General features: G+C 42.5%; 1 protein-coding gene across 3 annotated transcripts in view; it reads right to left on the bottom strand.

Moving 5' to 3' along the window:
* The window catches only part of ATAD1 (ATPase family AAA domain containing 1), a 41030-nt gene that overhangs the window by 6023 nt on the left and 8399 nt on the right, over positions 1-26608 (bottom strand). The window contains exons 1-7 of one of the 3 annotated variants that reach the window (XM_040975772.1): positions 21708-21773; positions 15709-15883; positions 11788-11886; positions 10314-10434; positions 6212-6412; positions 3808-3914; positions 1503-1592 (exon numbers count right to left, since the gene is read on the bottom strand). In XM_040975772.1, coding sequence (XP_040831706.1) covers positions 1503-1592; positions 3808-3914; positions 6212-6412; positions 10314-10434; positions 11788-11886; positions 15709-15870 — 780 coding nt within the window. In that variant the 5' untranslated portion in view covers positions 15871-15883; positions 21708-21773. Of the gene's footprint in view, positions 1-1502; positions 1593-3807; positions 3915-6211; positions 6413-10313; positions 10435-11787; positions 11887-15708; positions 15884-20050; positions 20513-21707; positions 21774-26608 lie in introns of those variants that run through there. The other 2 variants (XM_040975773.1, XM_040975771.1) reach the window with 2 other exon arrangements.

Raw genomic sequence — 26608 nt, 5'->3', positions numbered from 1 at the left:
ATATAGTTTATGATTTATACAAGAATAAATCTACCCTATAATGAATGTATGTTCACTAAAAACAGGATGAAAGGGGGGTTATGAAATTCATTTCTGTTAATGGTAAACAAATGTATAACAAATTTGATTACAACTCATTTTGGTAACTTACAACCTTAATAATTCCTTATGGCAGCTTATTCTACTTTATGTCAAAAACTTCAGCTGTCTATTGTACTACAATTCCTGATTGAAAAAACAAAATGTTTAATACGAATCATACTAAGCTCATCTGAACCCAGCAGCAGTCCATGTTCCTCGTCTCCTGGTGCGTTATCTGAATGAGCCACACATCACATCACAATACTGCTTCCACACCTGGCTCTTGTTCATTACGACAGGAATGCCTCTCTGTTTCACTTGCCCCTGAAACTCCCGCCATCCTTCAAGGCCCAGCTGGATTCTGTGAACTCTACTGACCCTCCCAGAGTCACTAACTTTCACCATCATCACAGGCTCAGTTCCTTAAACAGCTCTTTGTAAACATACTTCACACAATTCATTCGTGAGCCTACTTCCCCTGATCAGGATCCTTGGAAGCAGGGGCGTTTGTCCCACTCACCAGCAGGTGTGAGACACGCTGATGCTCAGTATTAATCATACCAAATATATTTTGTACTCCCCTTTGTTAAAATTTTCTCCATTCCTTTAAAGAGTGGCTAAGCATGGGCACAGCCTCAGAGAGATCAGAGGGCAGAGCTCTAACGGGCACAGGACAGCAGTAATCCAGGAGGCCACAGCTGGGCATCTTTAGGACACATGTTCACAGTAACCTAGACAACTGGTTTTTAACCAAAGATTATGGACAGAGTTATGGTATTTTTACTTCAAAACCTGAAAGAAATGATAAACTACATTTCTCTAAATGACTATAAATGCAACACACTGATTGCACAGAATATACATCCCAAGAAAATTGGCTTTAGCCTTTAAAAGCACACAAAATTCCAGATCTGAGGAATCTGCACAAAAATTATAGAGAATCAACTTCTGACTATTAACGTAAGGGTACTTAACTGACAGTAACAAAATTCTGGAAAAAAGGGATCACTTGCTAAATAATCACACACTTAGCTCCTTGAATCATTAATCATGGCAGTGGGAAGTACTGATTTGGAAAATGTTCTCCATCTCGCCAATTTTATGCAATGTTACTCTCAAACTGTAATTCGGATTTTCTTACGTTATCTTCTTCCCTGGTTGAATTGCTACATCCTAAAGTAAATTACAATCCTACCTGGGCAAACCTGAAATAATTATAAAGTTGGGAGAGGAGCAAATACAATGTTTTCAGAATTAAAAAAAAAACAAGGAAAAGAACGTAGAGAACATTGTATCCTGCCCCATTCCTTCCTGTCTGTAATAAATCCTATAAAACTAAACAGCTCCTTCTTTAAACCAGTGAAGAACCGTTAAAAGGATGAATTTGTAACTGTTCACTATTATCAAGCAAGAACACCTACCGGCTGGTTGATGTGAAATCTCGTGGGCATTCTTCTCATGATAGCCGAGTCAAGGTCCTGAGGACGATTAGTAGCTCCCATCACTATGACCTAAGTATACAAAGGAAACAGAAGGTATTAATCTACCAACAGTATTCCTTGAAATCATTATTTCTAGGGTTTAGAATATGAAAAGACGAAATACATCTTACAACCATTGAAGAGAAACCTGACCTTCATACAACATTATCAAACATTTATACATAAGACAATGTAATTCTAAATAGATAAAAAGGCACAACTGGAAAGACTAATATATTTCACTTTTAGAAACTAAAATATGTAACATTCAGTTACTAATACCTTTACTGAACAATTATAAGGATTTTTTTTAATTACTGCATTTTGTTTTTTAAAGATTTTTTTTTAATTGAAAAGTCAGATACACAGAGAAGAGAAGATAGGAAGATCTTTTGTCAGATGGTTCACTCCCCAAGTGGCCACAATGGCCGAGGCCGAGCCGATCCGAAGCCCTGAGCTCAGAGCCTCCTCTGGGTCTCCCACATGGGAGCAGGGTCCCAAAGTTTTGGACCTTCCTCGACTGCTTTCCCAGGCCACAAGCAGGGAGCTGGATGGGAAGCGAGGTCACCGGGACATGGGCCAGCGCCCATATGGGATCCTGGCGCATATAAGATGAGGACTTTAGCCACTAGACTACCACGCCAGGCCCCAAACTACTGTATTTTGTAAGAGATGGTTGCTCATGTGTCAAAGCTAAGCCTTCTAGTGGCTCAGTCAGAGCAGTGGACAGCACATCCAGGTGCACATGGACGAGTGGCAGTACACTGGAGCCTGCATAGGACACTTGGTACCTGAACAGAGGACAGAACAAATTGATCAACTAGCCCAGCCAAGCATTGGCAGTGATAATCTGGGCAAGCGGAGACTCTAAGGTGCACTATGTCAGCCAGTGGATTCTCAAGAGATTTCATCGTGTTTGGAATGGCAAGACTGACAGCAATTCAAAACAGTTGAACTATTGAAACCACTTGAGCAGTGCCCTCGGAGCATGCCCCATGTTGGGGACCTGGGATAGTTGGGGGTGGGGGTGGCTTCTCCCTTTGTCTCTTCCCTTCCCCAGATACAGGAAGGAAAGGAGAATGTGGAAGTAATGGTCTTACCCACTTTCCTGTAGCCCTTGACCCTTTGAGCCCTAATCAACTATGTAAAGATCATCAAAATATATTTTAAAAAATGAAAAAAAAAAAAAAGAAAAAAAGAAATGGTTGCTCAATGGATGCATGTTAAAAAGTATGTCATTTGGTCAGAAAATAGAGGCTATCCAGAGGCCAAGAACTAAATGAAACTGAAAACCCAAAGAACAAAACTGAAAATTGAGCTGGCTTTCTCTCTGGAGGCCTATCAAGACAACTGAGATGCACTTTCAAGGTCTTGCAGGGGAAAGTTCAAGCCAGAGAGCATCTTGTATAAAGGGCAGATCCCTGCACAGAGGCACATGTCACGCAATAGGAAAAAGTGACTGAGTTTCAGCAACTAATGAACATGGTAAAATGAAATAAGGGACATTAAGAACAGAGTAAAGACTCTAAGAAATTATGGCAGCAATCAAAAGTAACTGTTGGACCCAGTGTGGTAGCCTAGTGGCTGAAGTCTTCACCTTGCAAGCCCTGGAGATCATATATGGGCACTGGTTAATGCCCTGGCTGCTCTCCTTCCCATCCAGCTCCCTGCCTGTGTCCTGGGAAAGCAGCTGAGGATGGTCCAAAGCCTTGGGACCCTGCACCCACGTGGGAGACCTGGAAGAGGCTTCTGGCTTCAGATCAGCTCAGCTCTGGCTGTTGCAGCCACTTGGGGAGTGAACCAGCAGATAGAGGATTTTTCTGTCTCTCCTCTCTGTAAACCTGACTTTCCAATTAAAAAAAATCAATCTTTTTTAAAAATAAAAGAAAATAACCGTCAAGCAAACAGAAAGAATACTGAAAGAATCATGTACCAAATATCCTCAGACCTAGCCCCTTCCTCTCACTTGGCTCAGTGCTTCTGAGAATTCCCGGAAAAGGTATTACTCTTTTCTGGTTTTTGCATCTGTCTCAGACACTCAGGCCATAAGTTGGTGTTCTGTTACACAGCACATCTTCAAACTGGATGAAACTTATACAAATGATATCCTTTTCATTCTCCATGACTTAATGGTAAGTATGCAAGTTATGAAAAAGCAAAAAAAAAAAAAAAAACCACCAAAAAACAAAAAGCAATCTCAAACAACAATGTAACAAGCAGCCCACCCCCTTCTCTACAGAGGTACCTGGCAGCTGTGATCCGTGTCCAGTCCATCCCAGAGACTCATAAACTGAGCTTTCATCATGGCTGTAGCTTCATGGTCAGAACTGGAACGGTTTCTTAGAAAGGAGTCTAGAAGAAGGTCAATAACTTCAGAAGTTAATAACAAACTATCCACTTTATATAACTGGGTGTAATTTCATCAAAAACTGACCACTTGGCAAGAGATTACAAGAGAGTTAATTATGACTTTTCAGATATTATTCTATTTTATAAGAGTCTTAGTAAATTGTTAGCAAAACACAATTTACAATCTTTTGTTTTTCTTAAAAATGCACGCATGCTCACATATATATAACAAGCAAAAGATCTGGTGCGGAGAGGCTAGAAAAGGGTCGAAAGAAAGCCTTACAGAACACCTTCGTGCCTTGCCTCTCCCTGTACTGGCCAGCTGAACACTACGTGTTTTTCATTATGGTGTTACATGCTTTCCCCCACATACTTACCAGACAATAAACAAAATCAACATGCAAAAATGCTCAACCCACAATTAACTGGGAATATCTAGGACAGAAAACAATTAAAAAGCACATGCGAGCATGCACATATATATATTGTATATGGCATGCATGGCAAAAAGCCTTGGGGATATATCAGAATGATAATGACTCTTGTTATCTCTCAGAGAGGGACTTAAACACAATGCTAATGCTCTAATGTAGTTCCAATCTCATACAATCTGCTCCATAATTGAACTAATCGACTTGCAGGTAAAAGTTCAGAATATTTATAATGTGCTTGTTTTTTTTTAACTATTTATTTGAAAGGCAGATATCTTGCTTTTTTAAAGATTTATGCATTCCTTTTTGAAAGGCAGAATTAGAGAAAGAGAGTCAAAAAGAAAAGGATCCTCCATGCGCTTGTTCACTACCTAAGCAGGTGTAACTGAGCCCACTCAGAGCCAGGGCCCTCCTCCAGCTCTCCCATGTGGGCACAGGCCCCAGGCACTTGGGCCATCCTCCACTTTCTCACCATCCTCCTCAGAGGCCACAAACAGGGAGCTGGATGGGAAGTGGAGCAGCTGAGATTTGAACCGTACTCACATGAAATCCTTGCACTTGGAGGTAGAGGATTTACCTGTTGAGCCACAGCACTGGCCCCTAATTTGCTTATTTTTAGAGAGAAACTTTAACAATTTACCTGACTTCCATTTATTATCTATATCACTAAGTAGTAGTTTTGACAAGATGACTGAATGAAATAATATGAAAACTTTAAAATGCCAGATAAGTATAAATATGCATTTAATAATTCTATCAGCATGAATGATTAGTGCTCTCTCCGAGTACATGGTTAAGACACTAGAGTAAAGGTAAAATACTATCATATGATTCAATGATGGTGCTTCTAAGTATTTACCCAACTATGTGCTGGAACTACTCAAAATGATAAAAGTACTCAACAAGGAAACAGACACACACAAGTATTAACAAAAGTCGAATAAAAAAAACATTTTAGTAGCTCATGCACATCTGAGAAATGGTGCTAACAACTGGATGTCATATGTTAAAATGAAAAGTAGAGGTAGAACAAACCATGGACCTCTCACAAAAATAAACTCAAAATAGAGTATATTTAAACTTCTAGAAGGTCACATTAGAGATGACCTTGGTTTCAATGATGAGTTTCCACATACAACACCAAAAACATGAGTCCTCAAGAAAAAAACAATTTTTTATAAATACTGCTCTGCAGAAAGCATTGTCCAAAAAAGAGGGGAAAAAAAAGAAGAAAGAAAGCACTATTTGAAAAAGACATATCTATATTTGGAAAAAGATTTATACCCAGGGGCTTGCACCATGACAAAGTAAGCTAAGCCTCCGTCTGCACTGCCGGCAACCCCTGTGGGATGCTCCACTTCTGATCCAGCTCCCTGCTAAGGGCCGGGAGAGCAGCAGAGGATTGCTCAAGTCCTTCGGCCTCTGCACCCATGGAGGAGACCCAGAGGAAGCTCCTGGCGTCAGACTGGATCATTGCTAGCCTTTGTGGCTTTGAGGGGAGGAAAACAGCAAATGGAAGATTCTGTCTCTCCTTTGCTCTGTAACTCTGCCTTCCAAACTAAAATAAGTAAATCTTACAAAATTCACCCATAAGAAGCTTAAAAAAAAGGACAAGAACTTGCATCCAAAGTATAACAAAAAAATCTTAAAATTCAGCAACATAACAAACAACCCAATTTTAAAATGTGCAAAAAATATGAGCAGACATCTTACCAAAGAAGTAATCCACATAGCAAACAGGCATATTAAGATGCAGGTTTATATCTTTTATTAATAAGGGTTGATAAATACTAAAAGTTAAATCTGGTTATCTCATTATCACTTTAAAAAATGGTTCTTTCAAATGTTCACACAGGACACACACCATACCTATTTCATCTATAAAGATGATGGATGGCTGCAGCTTTATGGCAAGGGAGAAAACAGCAGCCGCCAACTTCTGAGATTCTCCGTACCACTTGTCGGTCAGTGTTGAAGGCTGAAGGTTAATGAATCGGCAGCCTGCTTCTTTGGCTGTGGCCTTGGCAATCAGCGTTTTACCACAGCCTGGAGGGCCATAGAGAAGCACACCTGGAAATGAACAGTATGTCATGAATACCTTTAAGATAATAATAGCTGCTTAGTTTATCTGATAATCAATAATACTAATTCTGCACATATATTTTTCCTAACATCCACCTGTGTTTTGGGTTAATTCTGTGTTTCAACGATGCTTCTTTTAGGACAAGGTAATAAAGAGAAAAGATGCTATGTTCTTCAATGTTACCCAGGACATGCGTTTGGGGGTTGCAGCATCATCATGCCCGTTCCTTTCATAAAAAGCATAATTACAATCTAAAATCACTCCACTCTATCAATGGTGGAAAAACAAAATTATCTAATGTTCATTACCTCTGTAACTACAGACTGGTAAACACCACTTTGCTAATGCTCAGACTCAAGTTTAGCCAAAAGGACATGTGCCTTTATCTAAACAAATAACGCTCTTTTCCTAAAAGAGACAAAAACGATCACTTCTGCTTTAATTTGTAAAGAATAAAACTGAAGTTGTGTTTCCTTTTTTAAATATATTTTTTTTTAATTTTTATTGGAAAGTCAGGTTTACAGAGTGAAGGAAAGACAGAAAGATCTTCCATCCATTGATTCACTCCTCAAGTGGCTGCAATGGCTTTAATTGTGCTATTTGAAGCCAGGAACTTCTTCCAGGTCTCCCAAAGCTTTGGGCTGTTCTCAATTGCTTTCCCAAGCCACAAGCAGGGAGCTGGATGGAAAGTGGAGCAACCAGGATATGAATCGGCACCCATATGTGATCCCAGCATATGCAACATGAGGACCTCAGCCACTAGGCTCCTGAGCTGAGAAAACTGAAGTTTTTTTAAAATTTATTTATTTCACTTGCAAGAGAGAGACAGAAAATCCAATCTATTAGCTCCCCTTCCACCAGCTGGTACCAGCCAGATTGGGCCAGGGTGAAGTGTGCAGCCGGGAGTTGGATTCAGGTCTCCCATGTGGTAGCAGAGACCCAACCCCTGGTGCCATCACCTGATGACTCAGAGATGACATAAAAGTAGAAAATTGAAATCTGGAACAGAGCCAGGACCCAAACTCAGGTACGTGCTGACAGAACACATTGTCACTTCAAGCACTTCTTCAAACTTTTTCACTTATTTGCTAGGCAGGCAGGCAGAGACAGAGAGATCATTGCTATGTGATTTGTCAATTCCCAAATATAATGTGGCTAGGTCCTAGCCAGCGTGTGAGCCAAAAGCTGAGAGCTCAACCAGGCTTCCCACCCTGGCAGGAACCCAAACAGATGAGCCACAACGGATGTCACCCAGGAAACCAGAAGCAGAGAATTAAAATCAGACCCTCCAGTGCGGGATGCAGGGATCTCTACTGGCATCTTAACTAAGATGCCAAGCACTTGTCCCAATCTTACATTTAAGTGCTTAAAATGTATTTATTTATTTGATTATACTTTGAACATTCTCTTGACACTTTTCTTTGGGATAGCTATGTGAAACAACAAATAACAGAAATCCAATGTCATTTCATTTAAAGCTGAAAACACAGGATGACTACAGATGCTTGAATGACTACGTTTCAGCATTTTGATCATAGACTTTAACATGGAATGTGCATCTATTAGCAAACTTCTAAATGCATATTACTTAAACCTCATCTTTTAGAACAAAGCATTGAAGCAAAAGCCTCCAAATTTTGTATACACTGCAGCTACGCCCTATGTCATAAGTATATATACACAGTAGTTTCATAATGTGCATCTCAAAGTATTCACATCTCACTTTGAGTATTTTACTTCTACTTGTTTAGTTTGGGCATTTCTTAGTGGAAGTTTTTCCAATTTTTCTCTTGCATGGATTGCAACTAGTATTATTGATTGAACTGTTACTAGCGTCTGAAGATTCTATACTCAATGAGACTCTCCGGGTCTCATAATTTTCTGGTGGATGGAACTATGACAGATGAAGAGAACATGAGGAACCATCATTATCTCACTTCTTCACCTTGGTGACAACTATGTGATTATTCATTAAACTTACACTCATATTAATGCTAAAAAGATTTATGGTGTCTCACCTGACACATCAGTCAATCTAACAACAGTATTTAAGGTAGCATCTTTTTATCTTTTGCCTTAAAACATCTATAGTATTAATAAATATGAAGGGTGATTTGGCAAATCAATGTGAGGCAAAGGATTTATTACTTTTGCAAGCTTGTTAACTAGTTTCTTGAGCTTAATCAGATACTTTAGCAGCCAATTTTAATAAACAATGTTTTATTCTTTGTTTTACAGAGGGGCTGGGACTGTGGTGTAGAGGGTGAAGCCGCCACTTGCAATGCTGACATCCTGTAGGGGTACTTGTTCACGTCCCTGCCCTTCCACTTCCAATGACCTGGGAAAAGCCTCTGTCATCCTCACCTATGTGGGAAATCGGAATGAAGCTCCTGGCTTCGGCATGGCCCGGTCCTGGCCATTGGTGGCCATCTGGAGAGTGAACCAGATGGTTTAAATCCCCTTCTAAGATGGTTTTGATTGGTAATACATAAAAGAGCTTTAATTTGAAGAAATACTTATGAGCAACATGCAAATTTGAGACAATATTTAAGAATACAATTATAAGCATCTCATTTTCATCTCTATATTTTTCTTTCTTTTTTTTTTAAGATTTATTTTTATTATTTTTTTATTGGAAAGGCAGATATACAGAGAGGAGAGACAGAGAGGAAGATCTTCCGTCCGATCATTCACTCCCCAAGTGAGCGCAACGGGCCGATGCTATGCCGATCCGAAGCCAGGAGCCTCTTCCGGGTCTCCCACGCGGGTGCAGGTTCCCAAAGCTTTGGGCCGTCCTCGACTGCTTTCCGGGGCCACAGGCAGAGAGCTGGAAGGGAAGCGGGGCTGCCGGGATTAGAACCGGCGCCCATATGGGATCCCGGGCGTGCAAAGCGAGGACCTTTAACCACTTGCGCCACCGCGCCGGGCCCTTTCTTTCTTTTTTTTAAGGTTTATTTCTCTCTACTGGAAGGGGTAGATTTTTACAGAAAGGAGAGACAGAGAGATCTTTCATCACTGAACCACTCTCCTAATGGTCACAGTGGTGAAGCTGAGCTGATCTGAAGCCAGGAGCCACTGCACCTGCCCTTCATTTCTACATTTTCAAAGTGACTGTTAGTTACAAATTGGGAAATTTCCCTTTAAATAATTGTGTTGCATTTCCAGCTCATTATTTCCTATATAGAATCACTGTACTTTAAAAAAGATAATTAATATCACCAGCAGGAAAATAAATTACTAGAGTTGTGAAATAACAAATATATGTCTTTATTTGAAAATGAATGGGAAAGCTCATATCTTAACTTTGGATTTTTAACTTTCTAAATTCTACTTTGTTTTGAAGTAATAAAAATTACTTTGACAAAGGGAGTTATTTTAACAGGTAACCCCGGGAAAGGAATTTATCTGTATTTCAGAAGCTGAAGGAGTGATGAATTAGAAGTGGACATTAGGGCACAGGGCATGTTAGGTCACGGCTTGGGATGCCCACATTACAGGTAGGAGTCCCTGGTTCTAGTCCAGTTATCCTTTACCCCCAGTTGACCTCCCACCAACGGACCTGAAAGCAACAGGTTATGGCTCACTCCCTCGGGCACCACCACCCAGAGAGCAGCCCCCGAGTCCCTTGTCTCATCTCGGACCTGGTCTCGCCCCAGCTACTGCTGGCTTTTAGGTAGTAAAACAGGGAATGGAGTATCTCGGTCTCCCAGTCCTTCAGTCACTTTTAAAAACGCAAATAAATCTTAACAAAAAAATAAAACACAAAACAAATCACTGGATTTCAGCATTCTTTCAAAACAGGATTTCACAAAAGCCAGCTCTATAAAGGCAAAATGTTTTAATGTGCTTATAGACAATATTTGAGGCAAATATAAATTTTTACCATACCCTTTGGAGGCTGCAGAAGTCTAGAGTTCTCAAATAAATGCTTCTTTTTGATAGGTAAGATGACTGTATCCTTCAGATCCGTAATGACATCATCTAGACCTGCTATATCACTCCAAGTAACCTGGTAAAAGTATTAATAAACTGCTATAACATTGGACAAAGAAATTTGCCAATCAACTTCCTATTATTAAAAAAAAAATCCCTAGGTTAAAGACTCCAAGATCTTTGATAGATCTATCAGGATCTGGCAAATTGAATAAGTTCCATTTATGAGGAAAAAATAAGCACCCTGCCACACAAAAGGACTAAGAACCAATTTAGCTTTCGCTGATAGGGATCACCATGAATGCTACTTCATACAGGCTATCTTTAAACACAATAGGAATCAATTTTAGAAAACGGTCTATAACCAACAAAGCGAACTTTTGAGTTTTATCTCTTAAAAGTAAAATTACATTTATTAGTAATTAGGGTTTACATATTTTCAAAATGGAGAAAGAAAAACCTTCTGACTCATCTTCTAAATTTTTGGTGGATAAACTAATTAAAAGAGATTTAAAGGAATAATCAACAGAGCTTTAAGCTGGCATAGTAAGTAGAATGGAAACAGGAAACTACTTTTTATCATATTTATTTTCCTTACAACTAAACAATACAAAGAAAACAGAAAAGAAAGGAAGGCAGAAGCCAGCAACCAAATTTGAAAAAGAACTCACAACATGTATTGTGGCAACAAGTTGTCCATTGGTAATAGCTACTTAGATGTGTAAATTCATAAATCAAATTCAGATGGAGGCTTTATTATAGAATGTATATGTCTCTGTTACATATATAGATACTAAATAATTCTGTAGACTACATGTTAGATTGGAGATGGGAATATCATACTTCATACTACTTATAGCAATATAATAATATTAAATCGTCTAGTATATTTATAGCTGTTATAGAAATTCATTTTGGAACTCTGAGCTTATATAGTCTGATCCTCAAAAGAAAACTCTTATGAACAGGTATTGCCATCTGTCTTCAGGCTAGACTCAAAGAGGAAATTATCTTGGAATTTGGTTTTTGGGAAGATCCTACCACTCCCCAACTGGAGCAGTTTACTGTGCTTAACTGTTAGGAAAAACAGTAAGGCTTTCGGTGATCAGCTGTTTTGGCAGATACAAGTGTGCTTCCAGGCCAGAAACTCAGCTTGCACTTACACAACTTGATGCAATGATAAATCCCACTCTGCATTATTCCACTTGGAGAGAAGTCATGAAACCTTTGACCTGGCTTTGTCTACTCTTCAGTCCTTGCCCTGTTGCCTCTGCTGATTGTGCCTTGTACCTGTCTGGTGTATATACTCCCCTGAGCAGGACTATATGCTGAGTCCTTGATTCATCTAAGATAATCACTGAATCTGGTTCTTCAAGACCACTGACATAGAACCACCACACAAAGTAGTTTTAAGATTAAAGATACGCACATGCATGTTGAGAGGGTCTACTAGATGAGCAGCAATACTCATTTCATATTCTGAAAGCTTCACATTTTTCACCCCAATCTGCTTCATTAATTTTTCTGCCTAGAAAGAAAAAAACAAGCAACATCCTTTCATTTGATATTTAGATACTGGCAGTTCAAAATAGATACAATGTAAAACCTAAATAATGAAGAATAAACATACAAGAATTTCCAGGGATATTCTAGGTCCTTTAATGCTACTGTTCCCCATTGTGAGCAATTAGGTAAAGATTCTAAGCTCATTCATTTTTGATTATACTGCTACAAATGTGAACACATTGCATATGTGTTCTTTAGGCAATATTCTAGAACAGTGGCTTTCGACCAGAGGTATTTTGCCCAGGGAGTCATTTCATAATATCTGAATATTTTTGGTTGTGACACCTGGGCATGCCGTCCGTATTTAGTGACAGCTGTAGCAGGGACATGCTACACATTCAATGAGGCAGAAGAAAGCTCCTTTTTCCAAATCCTAAACTGTCAATAACACCCTATCTCTTCTCTATTGTCAGTTCTCCCAAATAGATTTTTTAAAAACCAATTTATTCGAAAGGAAAAACAAAAGAAAAAATTTTACATCCACTGGTTCACTCCCCAAATGCCTGCAACAGCTGGGTCTGGGCTAGCCTGAAGGCAGGAGCCAAAAGCACCAGGCACCTTGTTCTCCGTGGGAGGCAGGAACCAAGCACCTGGTCATCATCTGGTCATCATCTGCAGCTTCCCAGCTGCAGTAGCAGAAAGCTGGACCCGAAGCGGAGGCAGGACTCAATCCCTGGCACTTACTGGCACCACACACAACACTGCCCTCAAAATACCCTCTACGCTGCAACTGCCGCTTGCTTGAAATAACAGCTTTTGTTTTTTATCTAGAATTTTCCAAAAAAGAATAATCAATTACATTGTTTAGTTTTCAGAGACAGAAGTGCTATCTTGTCAACTTTACTGATGGTCTCTTCTGAAATAGAAGCCCATTTTAACGATGGCTTCTCCACTATGTGGTAGATACTTTACAATCCACACTAAAACCATTCTGATTATTTATATTTCACAGATAAGGAACTCCAGGCCCAGAGAATTCTAAGAATTACTAAGATTATACATCTAGGAAGTGGTGTTACCTTAGCTCAAACCTTGATCTGTCTAATTTCAAAGCTCCTATTACATTCAAACACACAATCCTTTTCAGGAATGGCAGAACACAGGTAACAACTAGACAAAAAACAAATACCAGAAAACACACCATAACTACACTACCCAGCTGCATCCCAGGAACAAGTTACCCAGTTGTCTAGCTTCACACGTGAGGCTCTGCCTCTAAACTTTAAACTAGAAAAACACAAGTCCTGATGGAACTACTCAAAACATGGCTGTTTATATACTGCTTTATTGTTCACAGCCTAAAAACAAAATTACATTTTTTAATAGTCAGTGTTTGCTTGTTTCCTAAAGTGCATCCCTGAAAGTGCTGTCTTTATGGTAAGAAAGTAAAGGACTTGGGTCCAGCGTGCTAGTGCAGTGGCTAAAGTCCTCGCCTTGAGCATGCCCCGGGATACCATATGGGCGCCAGTTCTAATCCCAGTGGCCCCACTTCCCATCCAGCTCCCTGCTTATGGCCTGGGAAAGCAAGAGAGGATGACCTTGGGACCCTGCTCCTGCATGGGAGCCCTGGAAGAGGCTCCTGGCTCCTGGCTTCGGATCAGCTCAGCACCAGCCATTGCAGCCACTTGGGGAAGTGAACCAACAGATGGAAGATTTTTCTATCTTCTCTCTGTAAATATGACTTTCCACTAAAAATAAATTTTGAACAACCACCAAAAAAAAAAACCCTCCCAAAGATAGGTTTCTTTCTAAACACACAGAGACAGCAACCTTCTTTCAGCATCAGTGTTCCTGTATCTTTTTCCTTGGATTTTATCACATGCATCCTGAAAACCATTATAGAAGATGGCTTTGACCCCCTGGTGCTCTGGTCAGTATGTGCCTAAGTACATAAACCAACACTGCACTAAGCCTTCTTTCCTTTGACTTTCCTCTTACTGCTTTTCTTTCCTTATCGCCTCTTGTTTGTTCCTTATAAATCTCCTTTTTCAGTTTTACTGATTTTACAAAGTTTCAGCTCCAAGAAACCCTAATGCTGACGGCCACATAACTGACAATGCTGTTCACTATGCAAACGTTCGTTATTCCAAATTGGCATGCTGTGATGGTTGCTGTTAAAAATACCTGCCAATTGAAGGTTCTAGTTATTAAGGTTTTAGTATAAATACCCTTCACAAAAAAATCGAGCTATTGTGTCTCTCAAACAGGAATAAAATTTTGAAGAGCATGATGCCATGACTAAAAATAGGAAGGCATTAAGTTCAATAACTAAGGACACAGTTTGTGACCTTCCTGTGTCTGAAGAATTCTCAGTTCTGATTCCTTCCTGGCCTCTGAATACTAAACCACAATCTCAGGAAAACAGTAGCCTTAATGATATATTAAATAAAATGTTACATTTATAAGTTACACTACAACTTATTTGTCCTACACTTAAAAGCCCATAAGTAATGCACACATTTTCAATTAGCCCACTCTCTTCATCACACATCACCAAACTCCACTATATCTAAATATAACCTAGCTGCAGCACAGCCTACAAAATCTCCTCTCAGCACCAATTAAATATTCCACATTTCACATATTGGAAGTTTTCCAGGTTTCAGCCTACAAATTATTTACAAACACCCTATTTGATCCAATAAGAAAGTATTTCCGGATTACTGCTTCTGCTTTGAGTGCAACCAGGCCACTAACAGGCACATTCTATGTCCACAGAAGATGGCCGCAATGACCTGTGCTGCGCCAATCTGAAGCCAGGAGCCAGGAACTTCTGCTGGGTCTCCCATGCAGGTGCAGGGTCCCAAGGCTTTGGGCTGTCCTCTACTGCTTTCCCAGGTCATAAGCAGGGAGCTGGATGGGAAGTGGAGCTGCTGGGATTAGAACTGGCGCCCATATGGTATCCCGACGCATTCAAGGCAAGGACCTTAACCATTACACTCCCACGCCAGGCCTTAATCAAACATTCCTAAAGAAACTTTACACCCATCTGATTTCCAGAGTGTTATGAATATTGATAACATAATCTAGAACTGGAGATTACTATGTATAATCAATCCCAGGGAATAAATTCAAAACTGTCCAAGCTGCTTTTCAGAGAGTTCCTATATTCTTTACTAAACTGGTTTTAACTTCTGACTGATTGAAGAGCTACGCAATACTAATAAAAAAGGAATTTATTTGCATCACTATTTCCTGTACTAGCCTATGGCATTCTGAAAGATCAAAATTTATTCCTCTTTTTACCTCAGCATCAAGCATTTACTTGGAACTCAACAAATGTTTACTGAGTGAATTAGTATCACAACACATTAGGTTAAATGAACAAATTGCCCTTAAATGGCAGGAGAAACCTCAATATTCTGTTAAGGCTTTTATTTTTTGAGGATGAACAGAAACCAAGCAGAAATATCATCCCAATAAAGCAATGACCACAAGAAGCACCAGTGGAAAAAAGAAAAAAATTTAATTTACATTAGTAATCGACAACTTTTCATAGCAATTTCCTAGATTCCACTCTAGTCTGTGAATCTGAGACTGACAGCTTCTCAGTCACCGTCTCCTTTGTTTATAAGCTGACAACATTTTAATGGGGAAGTTCACCACAAGTGAAATGACTTAAAAAATGAATATATTACGAAATAATAATTAAATGTGTGTGTGAACACATGGTGATACAGGTCTCGCGGAGCTTCTCATCGGTTTTTGACTATCGCATTCTTAGTTTAGGGTGGAAATATGTGTAGCCACAGAAAACATGATGTCAAGAACATTTCAACCATACCTGTTTCTGAGCTTCTACTTTTTGCTTTCTCGTCGGATCAATCGCATCTACCATCCACTTAATAGTAAAGTACGTCACTGCGCCAAATATCGTCAAGCGGAAAATTAAGCCAACAACTTCATTCCGACTCAAGGGGCGAGAAAAGGCTTCAGCATGTACCATCTTGATTGTTAACCTTTAAACACAAACAGAAATTACTGAGTAGTAAGAAAGTCATTAAATTGGAAAACTGGTAAAGTAACTTAAGCTAACTTCTGGTCAAATTGAAATATGACCTGCCTTTAAAAAGTATCTCATTTTTAAAAGTTATCTTAAAAAGTCTCATTTATTTATTTTTTTTTTATTTGAATGGCAGCATTTCAAAGAAAGAGAGAACAAGAGACACAGAGATGCTCCATTCACTGGCTCACTCCTCAAATAGCCACAATGGCGGGATATGGATCAATCTGAAGCCAAGAGCCAGGAGCCTCTTCCATGTCTCCTACAAGGATGCTGGGGACCAAGGACTCAGGCACTTCTCCACTGCCTTCCCGGTTGCATGAACAGGGAGCTGGATCAGAAGTGGAGCAGCCAGGGCCCAATGCGATAGCCTAGTGACTAAAGTCCTTGGCTTGACCATGCCAGGATCCCATATGGGCGCCGGTTCTAATCCTGGTGGCCCCGCTTCCCATCCTGCTTGTGGCCTGGGAAAGCAGTAGAGGACGGCCCAAAGCCTTAGGACCTTGCATCTGAGGGGAGACCCGGAAGAGCTCCTGACTCCTGGCTTTGGATCAGTGCTGCTGAGGCTGTTACAGTCACTTGCGGAATGAAATCATACGATGGAGGATCTTCCTCTCGGTCTCTTCTCCTCTCTATATATATCTGACTTTGCAATAAAAATAAATTAAAAAAAAAAAGTGGAGTAGCCAGAATCCTGGCAGCCCATAGCAGCGGCTGCCTGCATGCCACAGTGCCAGCTCCAAGAAAAGAATGTTTAAATGTTAACAAGTACATTTAGGTAGAATAGAAACAGGTATTTAGTAGAAGTAATATTTCCATTTGAAAAATACAGTAAACATCTTCAAGTGTTTTTTAAAATTAGTTTTAAATAACTATTTCAAAAAGTCTTGAAAACCAACCGATATAACACGAATGCAACTGACAACAAGAAGCCTGACAATGACATATTTTACTAATTTAACAGTCAGAGTTTCTTCTATTAGTGTCATGTATACAAGGTAATTTTTACAAGTGAAATCCAGGGGGCTGACACGGTAACACAGGATGTCAGCTCACAAACAGCACTGCTGGCGTCCGTATGGTTGCCTGGTCCTGTCCCCGGAGCTACACTTCCGATCCAGCTCTCTGCCTGGAAAACCTAAGTGCTTGAGCCTCTGTAATTACACGGGACCAGGAAGAAGCTTCTGGTTCCTGGCTTCAGTCAGCCCCAGCTCCGGTGCTGCAGCCATTTGGACAGTGAACCAGCAGACAGAAGATTTCAGTCTTTCCCTGTCACTCTCCGTAACTCTGCCTTCCAAAAAAAACACTTAAGGGTAAAATTCAAACTGTGAATTGATGCTTTCTTCATAACCACCCTGAAAGGTCTTAAAAGTCTTAAATTGAAACATGTCATTTTCTGAATAACTGACATTAAATTTTTGTAGCCAGCCTATTACTTCCACAAATCCAACTAAATAGAAAACAACAGAACTTCAAAAAATAGAATCAACATGGGGCCCAGCACGCTAATCTACTGGCTAAAGTCCTTGCCTTGAATGCCCTGGGATCTCATGTGGGCAGCCAGTTCTAATCCTGGTAGCTCCACTTCCCATCCAGCTCCCTGCTTGTGGCCCGGGAAAGCAGTCGAGGACGGCCCAAGGACTTGGGACCCTGCACCCGAGTGGGAGACCAGGAAGAAGCTCCTGGCTCCTGGCTTCAGATTGGCTCAGCTCTGGCCATTGCGGCCGCTTAGGGAGTGAATCACTGGACAGAACATCTTCCTCTCTGTCTCACTTCCTCTCCATATATCTGACTTTCCATAAAAAATCAGTTTTTTAAAATATTTAATCAACAAAACAACCAGAAGAATGTAGCACTCATCCTAGAAACCAAGAATAACAGGAAGTACCAAGCTTGCTTTTACATAACAGTACCAATAGCTACTTCAAGAGAAATACAACTCCACTATCAAAAGCAGCAACTACCCAGAATAAATTTGTTGTGGATGATGCAAGTATCACATTTGAGAAACAGGATCTCAGCTCCAAATCATGCCACTGAACTCTCAGAATAAGACTGTGCAGAGTGCTGTGGGATAGGAAAAATGAACACATATTTTGTACTGGTGAAAATGAACAAATCTGAATTTCTAAAGATGGCTCCATGACAGGTAAAAACTAGGTCCTGCAGGGGCTACGCTGTGAGTGGCAGGGGTCACTGCCTGTGACATGCAAGCACTGGCTCAAGTCCTGGCTGCTCCACTTCAGATGCAGCTCCCCACTAATGCCTGAGGATGGGCCCGTCACCACTGTGTGAGACTCGACGGAGTAACCCAGTTGTGGCGGGTGGTGGCCGCTGGGAGTGAACCTGGGGCGGATGACAGCTGCTCTCCTCATGTCTCTGCGTTTCTTAAAGAAAAAAACCACTTATTATTTCTCAAACACACTGCTTCTCTCTTTTTAAAAGACTTACTTATTTATTGGAAAGGAAGATATACAGAGAGGAGGAAAGACTGAAAGATTCTCCATCTGCTGATTCGCTCCCCAAGCAGTCATCAAGCTGGAGCTGAGCCAATCTGAAGCCAGGAGCCAGGCACTTGCTTTGCCAGCACATGTATTAAAATTGGAACAATAAAGCCAGGAGCCTCCTCTGGGTCTCCCATGTGGCTGCAGGGTCCCAAGGTTTTGGGCGATCGCCAACTGCTTTCCCAGGCCACAGCCAGGGAGCTGGCCATCAGCACATGAACCAACACTGGTGCATGTAAGGGAAGGACTTTAGCCACTAGGCTACTGCACAAGGCCCTCTTTTTTTATTGTTGTTGTTAAAGATTTATTTATTTTTACTGGAAAAGCACATCAGATTTTATGGAGAGAAGGAGAGACAGGAAAGACCTTCCATTCACTGGTTCACCCCCAAGTGGCAGCAATGCACACAGATGAATCCATCCGAAGTCAGGAGCTTCTTTCACATCTACCGCATAGATGCAGCGTCCCAGTGGTTTCTGTCGTCCTCCACCACTTCCCAAGCACAGGCAGGGAGCTAGATGGGAAGTGGAGCAGCCAGGACACAAACAAACTGGTGCCCATATGAGATCCCGGCACTTGCAAAGCAAGAATTTAACCACTGAGCCATCCTGCCAGGCCTGCTTCTCTGTACCTATTACCACAAATTAAAGATCCTCTTCACCACTATCCCCCTAGAAGAGACTCTACATTTAAAAAAAAAAAAAAAAAAAGATTCACTTGTTGGACAAGCAGAGTGAAGGAGATACAGAAAGATCTTCCATCCGCTGGTTCACTCCCCAAGTGGCTGTGAAATGGCCAGAGCTGAGCTGATCTGAAGCCAGGAGCTTCTTCTGAGTCTCTCCTGTGAGTGCAGGGTCCCAAGGCTTTGGGCCATCCTCTGCTGCTTTCCCAGGTTATAAGCAGGGAGCTGGATAGGAAGGGGAGTATCCAGGCACCCATATGGGACCCTGGAGCATGCAAGGTGAGGAATTTAGCCACTAGGCTACTGCGCCAGGCTCAGTACCTACAATTTTTAATACCTCCTAAGTCATGGCCCATTCATTAAGAAAAATATGCACTTCTCCTAATCAGACGATCCCAAAACTTACCTCTTTACACAATTTCCAAGCAATCAAGGTTATGCTAACCTCTGTCCAATGAGTGACTTTTAAGCATTCTCTCCCCATCCCATCTCACTTAGCTGGAGCCAGGTGCCATCTGAAAACGCTGCACATACAATCTGCTTTGTGTCCTGAATGAGCCACATCATTCATCTAAGAGCAGTCAAAAACCAATCTCATTCACTTCACAAAGTCTCTCAGATTACATTAATCCTTGGTATTATTATAACCCTATTACTATCTGGAGAAATGCCTTATTTTTAACAATTACTATTCTTTATTTTAATTAAGTTTAAATCCTTATAAAATATATCTTATCCATCTTTATAATTATCTAACACACTAAAAAGCTTCGGGCCCTGGGCAGTAGCCTAGCAGCTAAAGTCTTTGCCTTGCATGTGCCGGGATCCCATATGGGCGCTGGTTTGTATCCAGGTGGCCCTGCTTCCCATCCAGCTCCCTGCCTGTGGCCTGGGAAAGCAGTCAAGGACGGCCCAAAGCCATGGGACCCTGACTCACACGTGTGGTTATCAGCTCCGTGCGCCAAGTCCATCACTGCCAGACAGCGAACAGGCTTCCAACCGTCAAGGCTCCACACTTGTCTATAATTAGATATCATTCATTCACAGCAATTACATTCCTGGAATCAAACTTGACAATTCAAAACTGAATGCCTTCATTTTGGATGAAGAAATTGATCTATATAAAGTGATCCAATTCATTTAACAGTTATTAATGCCTACAAATCAATGGCCAAGATACCTGAGGAACACACCGCCCAGTTATTCCCTCAGCATAAAGGGAAAAAAACGGTGCCAGAAGAAAGAAGCCAACTAAGAATCTCTCCTCAGGTCACAAATCAAAGGGTGCTGCCTCCCATCAGCATGGATTACAGGAAATGGATTACCCAATCTTCCCCTTCTCCACTATTTACTGCAACAACGTTGAAAGTGCAAGCAGAATGCATGGCATCATTTTATGGGTAATATTCATAACTGAAAATAACCCAATATGCAAGATAAGGACTCTGACTGGGAAAATTGGTAACATCCCAATATTATCGTCCTCAGTCAGTGACAAAACTGACACCTACTGGATGATCACTGAACTACATGAACAAATTAGGTCTGTTACCAGCACATCCCCAATCAAGAAAATAGTTACCACTTACTTTTGTTTTCAAATTGTACAAAGAATATCAGCATCCAAATCCATGTCTATATCTTCCTGTTGTGAAATCATTAACTTTCATATCTTAGGGACCTACCTATGTCTCTTCTAATGACTTCAAAATTCTGAAGCGAAACTGAAACTTTTTTGTGTATTTTGTCCCGCAGTCACCTGCCAGTACCAACCACAAGACACTGATACATTTGGCAAAGGGAGCACTTACAATATCAATACCACTACAGCGAAAACACAGAATAGACGCTGTGTCCACGATAGGAGGAGGCAGGGAAGGTGTTTCAACAAACAACCACGCAACCACGTACAGATGCACAGGGCCATGCACAACCACGCCAATATTCGGAATTCTCTATTAGACAAGCACAGGCACCCAGTAGGTTGTGTTGCAAGGGGCTCTGTGCACTGCAGGGTGCTACCTTGTTCACGAGTAGTTTACTGACAGGTTCGGGGCCCCCGAGAGCACGCACAGCCGAGCCGGCATCAGCACCCCCAAGGCCCGCCAACCTCCACGCGGAGCTCGGGCTGTCAGGGAGGCCCCCCTCCTCCGCGACGGCGTGCTCCCGTCCCGAGCCTCCACCCTCGTTCTTGCACAAGGTGACCGGAGCGCCTGTGCAACACCCAGACCCGGTTCGCGCCCACCGCCCTAGCTAGGGTCCGAGGTCACCCAGGACGACCCACCCCCCCAAGCCGCCACGGGGACGGGATGCTCACAGAGGTTCTCTCGGGAACCGCACCAGTCCTGTGGCCCGTGCCCATGGCGATCTGGGGGGCACGGACCGGGCAGCAAGCCCAGGCGAGGCCCGGGACGCCCTTGGAGGTGAATCCGTAACCCAACTAGGGCTGCCGGGCACCGGGAGGGGGTGGTGGGGCAATGAGGTGGCAAGTGGCGGGAGGGCGAGGTGACCTTGCTAGCTCCAGCGCGACGCTAAGCGAGCCCAGCCGAATCCCGCCTCGGCCGCTCGAGACCCCGCGGGAAGCCGCTACTCACCCCGGGACACAAGCAGCGGCTGGAGCAGCCCACAGTCGGCCTCGCACGGGAAGAAAACGCCGCCTGGGACAGGGCACTTCCGGCGCGAGCCGCGGCCCGCCCCTTCCTCCCGCCGAGCATGCGCGGCCCGCGCGCGCGCCGGGCTGCCAGGACCGCGAGCCGGAGGGCGCGTCGCCGCGCACCTGACAGGGCAGGCGACCCTCGGGGCAGAGCCTGTCCGCCACAGCCGGTGTCTCTCAGCCACAGCACTGGCCGAGCTCTGAGTGCAGCTAGCGAGTGTCAGGGACTGAGCTGGGAAGACAGTTGTCGCATCACATCCCAGTCCTGACTGAGTTCTCTGGTCGCAACCCTGACTCATCTGGGCGCCTTCAGGGGAACGTGAATTCTTCCCTAACTGCCTGATTCCAGTTCCCCGCCACTACCCCGAGCAAACCCTCAGGCTTCTATTCTTCAGCACCCCATTCACCATCTGCTTTCCAGTTTCTGGGGTGAATCCCCAGCCCCCACCCTGCGCACGACCCCTAGGGATGGCACCTCACAATCCCTGGGCTGCAGGATTTGGCAGCCCATGCTGGCGGGCTCTGTAGATTTTGCCTTTTGAATGACTTCCCCTTTCCAGCATGAGCGACGTGACGTGAGAAATCCCCAGAGACAAAGTCTGAAAACCAGCGCCTCCTGAGTCTGCAGACTGTATGGGGACGAGATGACAAAAGACCCTATGCCCAGATGCAAGCAGCATCACTTCCTTCACGGGGAGCGGGTGAGACCGTGATGTCGCCCTCCCTGTCTTACTCGGTAAGACAGTTTGTGTTTCTTAGTTTTAGGGATCGTCTTTGGTAGCTAAAGAATTCTGCAACCTCATGATTGCATTACCAAATCCTGCTGTTAGAAGCATATAATACTGCAGCGAGATGATGAGGTATGATTTGGCGCATATATACTGGGGAAGGGCAATAGGCTGCTTTTTGTTTTACATCCATAATCTGAATTCCTCAAAAAAAAAATTTTTTTTGGTGGAAAAGCTGTCATTTTTTCTCTTTTTATAGATGACCAAATTTTAAACCTTCAAGTGAGGAGCATTCTTATGTTCATGTACCTACTAAGTGTCTCAATTTCATTGGCACTTGGGTCTCTAATTCAAATCCTGCACATTTTCTCTTTCAAATAGTGAGTTGTTATTAAGTTTTAAATCTAGTTCAAAGAGGAAACAGTGTGAAATGACAAAACCCCACAAGGCTTTAGAGGATAAGGGTGGGTTGACAGTGATGTGTGAATGGCTAAGGTCATTGACGAGAATTAGAGTGGAATTGGATTGTTTTGTGTTTCGCACCATCCCTTTTTGTCTTTGAGGTGCTTTAACATATATGTATGTGCCTACATTCATGATATTATTTTTAAAAGATGATGGAAAGCCAGGTTTAGGAGTGCTGGAATGGCTATCTAGAAAGGGAGGTAAAACTTGGGGAACAGGAAGAATTGTTGGAGGACAGTGCTCTCAGAACTAATGTGTACAGGGCCCGTTGTAATAGAGGACTCTTCCACTGAGCGCCTGGGATGATCACAACCCCAGGCCATTGCTGGGAAAGATGCAAGGATGTGGCTCAACAGGGATGGGGGCGGGGTGTGGAAGAAAGAACTTTAGGGTTAAGGACCCACTAAAGTAGCCATACTCACCAGCAAGGAAAAGGAGCCGAGAAAATCAAGATGGTAATGCATTTCCATCATTTATTGAGTGGAACTGCTCCATCTAAGAATGCAATCAGCCTTGCTGTAGGAACCAGGGTTGCTACCCTCTTGGTTAGTTTTGGGGCTGTAGGACTTTCAGTGCTAGAACAGAATCTCGGGCAAATTGCGAGGAAGTGTTGACCCCTACTAAGGATATCCTCAATGGAACGCTGAGTAGGGTTCCATGGAGTTTCAATTCCTTTGCTTCATGTACAGAAAAGGAAACTGCTGGATAGATTCATCAAGGCTGACCAAGAATCCATATGTACAAAAACAAATCTCCAAACCACTTGGGCAGAACCCTCGGAGTATGTCCACACTGAGACTCTGGGTTGATGTGAGGTGGCGGTTCCTCATCCCTGGGTACTGAGACATTTGGAAAGTCGTGAGTGGTTTGCCCCTTTGTCTTCTCTTCCCTTCCCCCAGAAACAATAAGAAAAAATAGCAAATTTGGGGGAAAAAAAGGGTTTTTTTAATGTTAAAAAATATGCTGCTGCTCATTCATAATCCTCTGCAGTGATTTGAGTGTAAATGAAGTGCCTAAACTAATATTTTTTATCCTAATGTTTTTTTTTTTAGTAAATTCTCAGGAAATCTCATACGTCTGGATTCTAACACTTCGTATCACTATCTTATCACACATCATGTAAGATCATTTCCAGCAAACATTAATTCAATGAGATTCTTCCACAGTAGAGTGGAGGGAACATATGCCTTTCGTCACAGGATAGCATTATATAATCCCTGGCAACACAAAATACCATATTTGGTCCATAGCAGGGGCCCAATAAGTAATTAATTATACACAATTTTAGGAAGTTATAGCAACAATTTTTTTTTGGTAGACTTTCTGGGCCTTCTCTGTTAGAATGAAGATATTAAAAATACTTGTTATATTTAGTATAGATGTTTGCATACTGTATTATAATGCCAGGGTTTAATTTCTAGCTCTACCTCCAATTCAGATTGCTACTCACGAATCCTGGAAGGCAGCAGCTCAAGTAGTTTGATCTTTGACACTCATGTGGGAGACCTAGGTTGAATTCCTACATTGGAGAGTGAACTAGAGAATGGAAGGTGTCTGTCTCTCACATTCTTTATCTCTCTCTCTCTCACACACACCTACACATTTTGTTAACATTTTTTTATTTTTAGGGCCCGGCGCGGTGGCGCAGTGGCTAAAGTCCTCGCATTGCATGCCCGGGATCCCATATGGGCGCCGGTTCTAATCTCAGCGGCCCCGCTTCCCATCCAGCTCCCTGCCTGTGGCCCGGGAAAGCAGTCGAGGACAGCCCAAAGCTTTGGGACCCTGCACCCGTATGGGAGACCCGGAAGAGTCTCCTGGCTTCGGATCGGCATAGCATCGGCCGTTGCGCTCACTTGGGGAGTGAATCATCGGACGGAAGATCTTCCTCTCTGTCTCCTCTCTGTATATCCGCCTTTCCAATAAAAATAAAATAAATCTTTAAAAAAATTTTTTAAATTTTTATTGGAAAGTCAGATATACAGAGAGGAGAAGAGACAGAGAAGATCTTCCATCCCCTGATTCACTCCCCAAGTGTCCACATCAGCCAAAGCTGAGCTAATCCAAAGCCAGGAGATACGAGCTTCTTCTGAGTTTCCCACACGGGTGCAGGGTCCCAAGAATTTGGACCCTCCTCGACTGCCTTCCCAGGCCACAGGCAGGGAGCTGAATGGGAAGCAGGGTGACTGGAATATGAACCAGTACCTATGTGGGATCCCAGTGGTTGAAAGGCGAGGACTTCAGCCACTAGGCTACTGTGCTGGTGCCCACCCATTTTTTCTTTTAATAAAAAAGATGCAGTATTGTATTTCTCCCTGATGACATCAATCTTTGTCCTTTTGTTATTGAGTGGCAGTGTAATTAGTTTGTTGTAGTGCAAAGGTAAATATATTGGGCACCAGCACAGTAACGAAGTGGCTAAAGTCCTCACCTTGCATGTGCCAGGATCCCATATGGGTGCCGGTTCATTTCCTGAGTGATCCACTTCCCATCCAGCTCCCTGCTTGTGGTCTGGGAAAGCAGTTGAGGACAGTCCGAAGTCTTGAGACCCTGCACCCATGTGAGAGACCGGGAAGAAGCTCCTGACTCCTGGCCTTGGATGAACTCATCTCTAGCTACTAAAGCCAATTAGGGAGTAAACCAGCACATGGAAAAATCTCCCTCTGTAAATCTCTCTGTCCAATAATAATTTTTAAAATAAATTTTATTGTGGAAATTTTATTTTTGATAATTTTTACATATTTGATTAGGATGTGAAGGGTCAAGGGCTAGAGGAAAGCGGGTGAGACTACAGTTTTCATATTCTCTTTTTTCCTTCCTGTATCTGGGGAGAGAAAAGGGGAGAAACCACTCCAGCCTCCCATCCATCCCTGGGTCCTTATGTGGAGCGTGCTCCGAGGGCACTGCTCAAGTGGTTTTGATAGTTCATCAGTTCTGTATTGCTGCCGATCTTGCCACTCCAATCAAGATGAAATCTCTCCAGAATCGACTGGCTGACATATTTCACCTTAGAGCCTATGTTTGCCCAGGTATTCACTGCCAGCTCTTGGCTGGGATAGTTGATGAATTTGTTCTGTCCTCCATCCTCTGTTGTGGTACCAGGTGTCCTCTGTAGGCTCCAGTGTGCTGCCATATCCTCCATGCGCATCTGGATATGCTGTCCACTGCTCAGTCGAAGCCACTGAGGAGACCCAACTCTGACACATGCACTCCACGCTCAGACCATGGAACCTGCAATTTCCTCCATGGTTGGAGTTCTGAGTCCAGTGGTTCAGTTGAGGGGGATTCCCAAAGCAACTTCATTTGAGGTGATCCCAGATCTGATTTTTGTGTGTGCATGCCAGTGCAGAGTCCGGTACAGTCCACTGCCAAAATTAGCCTACACACACAATGTTAATTGCAATTGCTGGGTCAGTTGTCTCCAGCCCTGTCTTCTACACAAACTAATGGGTGTTGCAGGCCAACCTAATCCTGCCCACCTCACACTTGGCCCCATGCAAACCAGTGGAAGTTGTTTAAGATATTTTTTTTAATCTTTTAAAAAGATATTTTTTAATTGTACTGAATATTTAGTCTAAGAAAGTTCCTTTGATTAGCTGTTCTTGAATCTCATTAGGTATAGATATTCACTTGACAGATTGGCAAGATGCAG

Source organism: Ochotona curzoniae, unplaced genomic scaffold (genome assembly GCF_017591425.1).
Source record: "Ochotona curzoniae isolate NIBS_2020 unplaced genomic scaffold, NIBS_Ocur_1.0 contig_2692, whole genome shotgun sequence".
In the NCBI taxonomy this organism is placed as follows: Eukaryota; Metazoa; Chordata; class Mammalia; order Lagomorpha; family Ochotonidae; genus Ochotona; species Ochotona curzoniae.
Note: the sequence above shows the minus strand (reverse complement) of the source record. Positions and strands in the feature narration are given on the sequence as shown.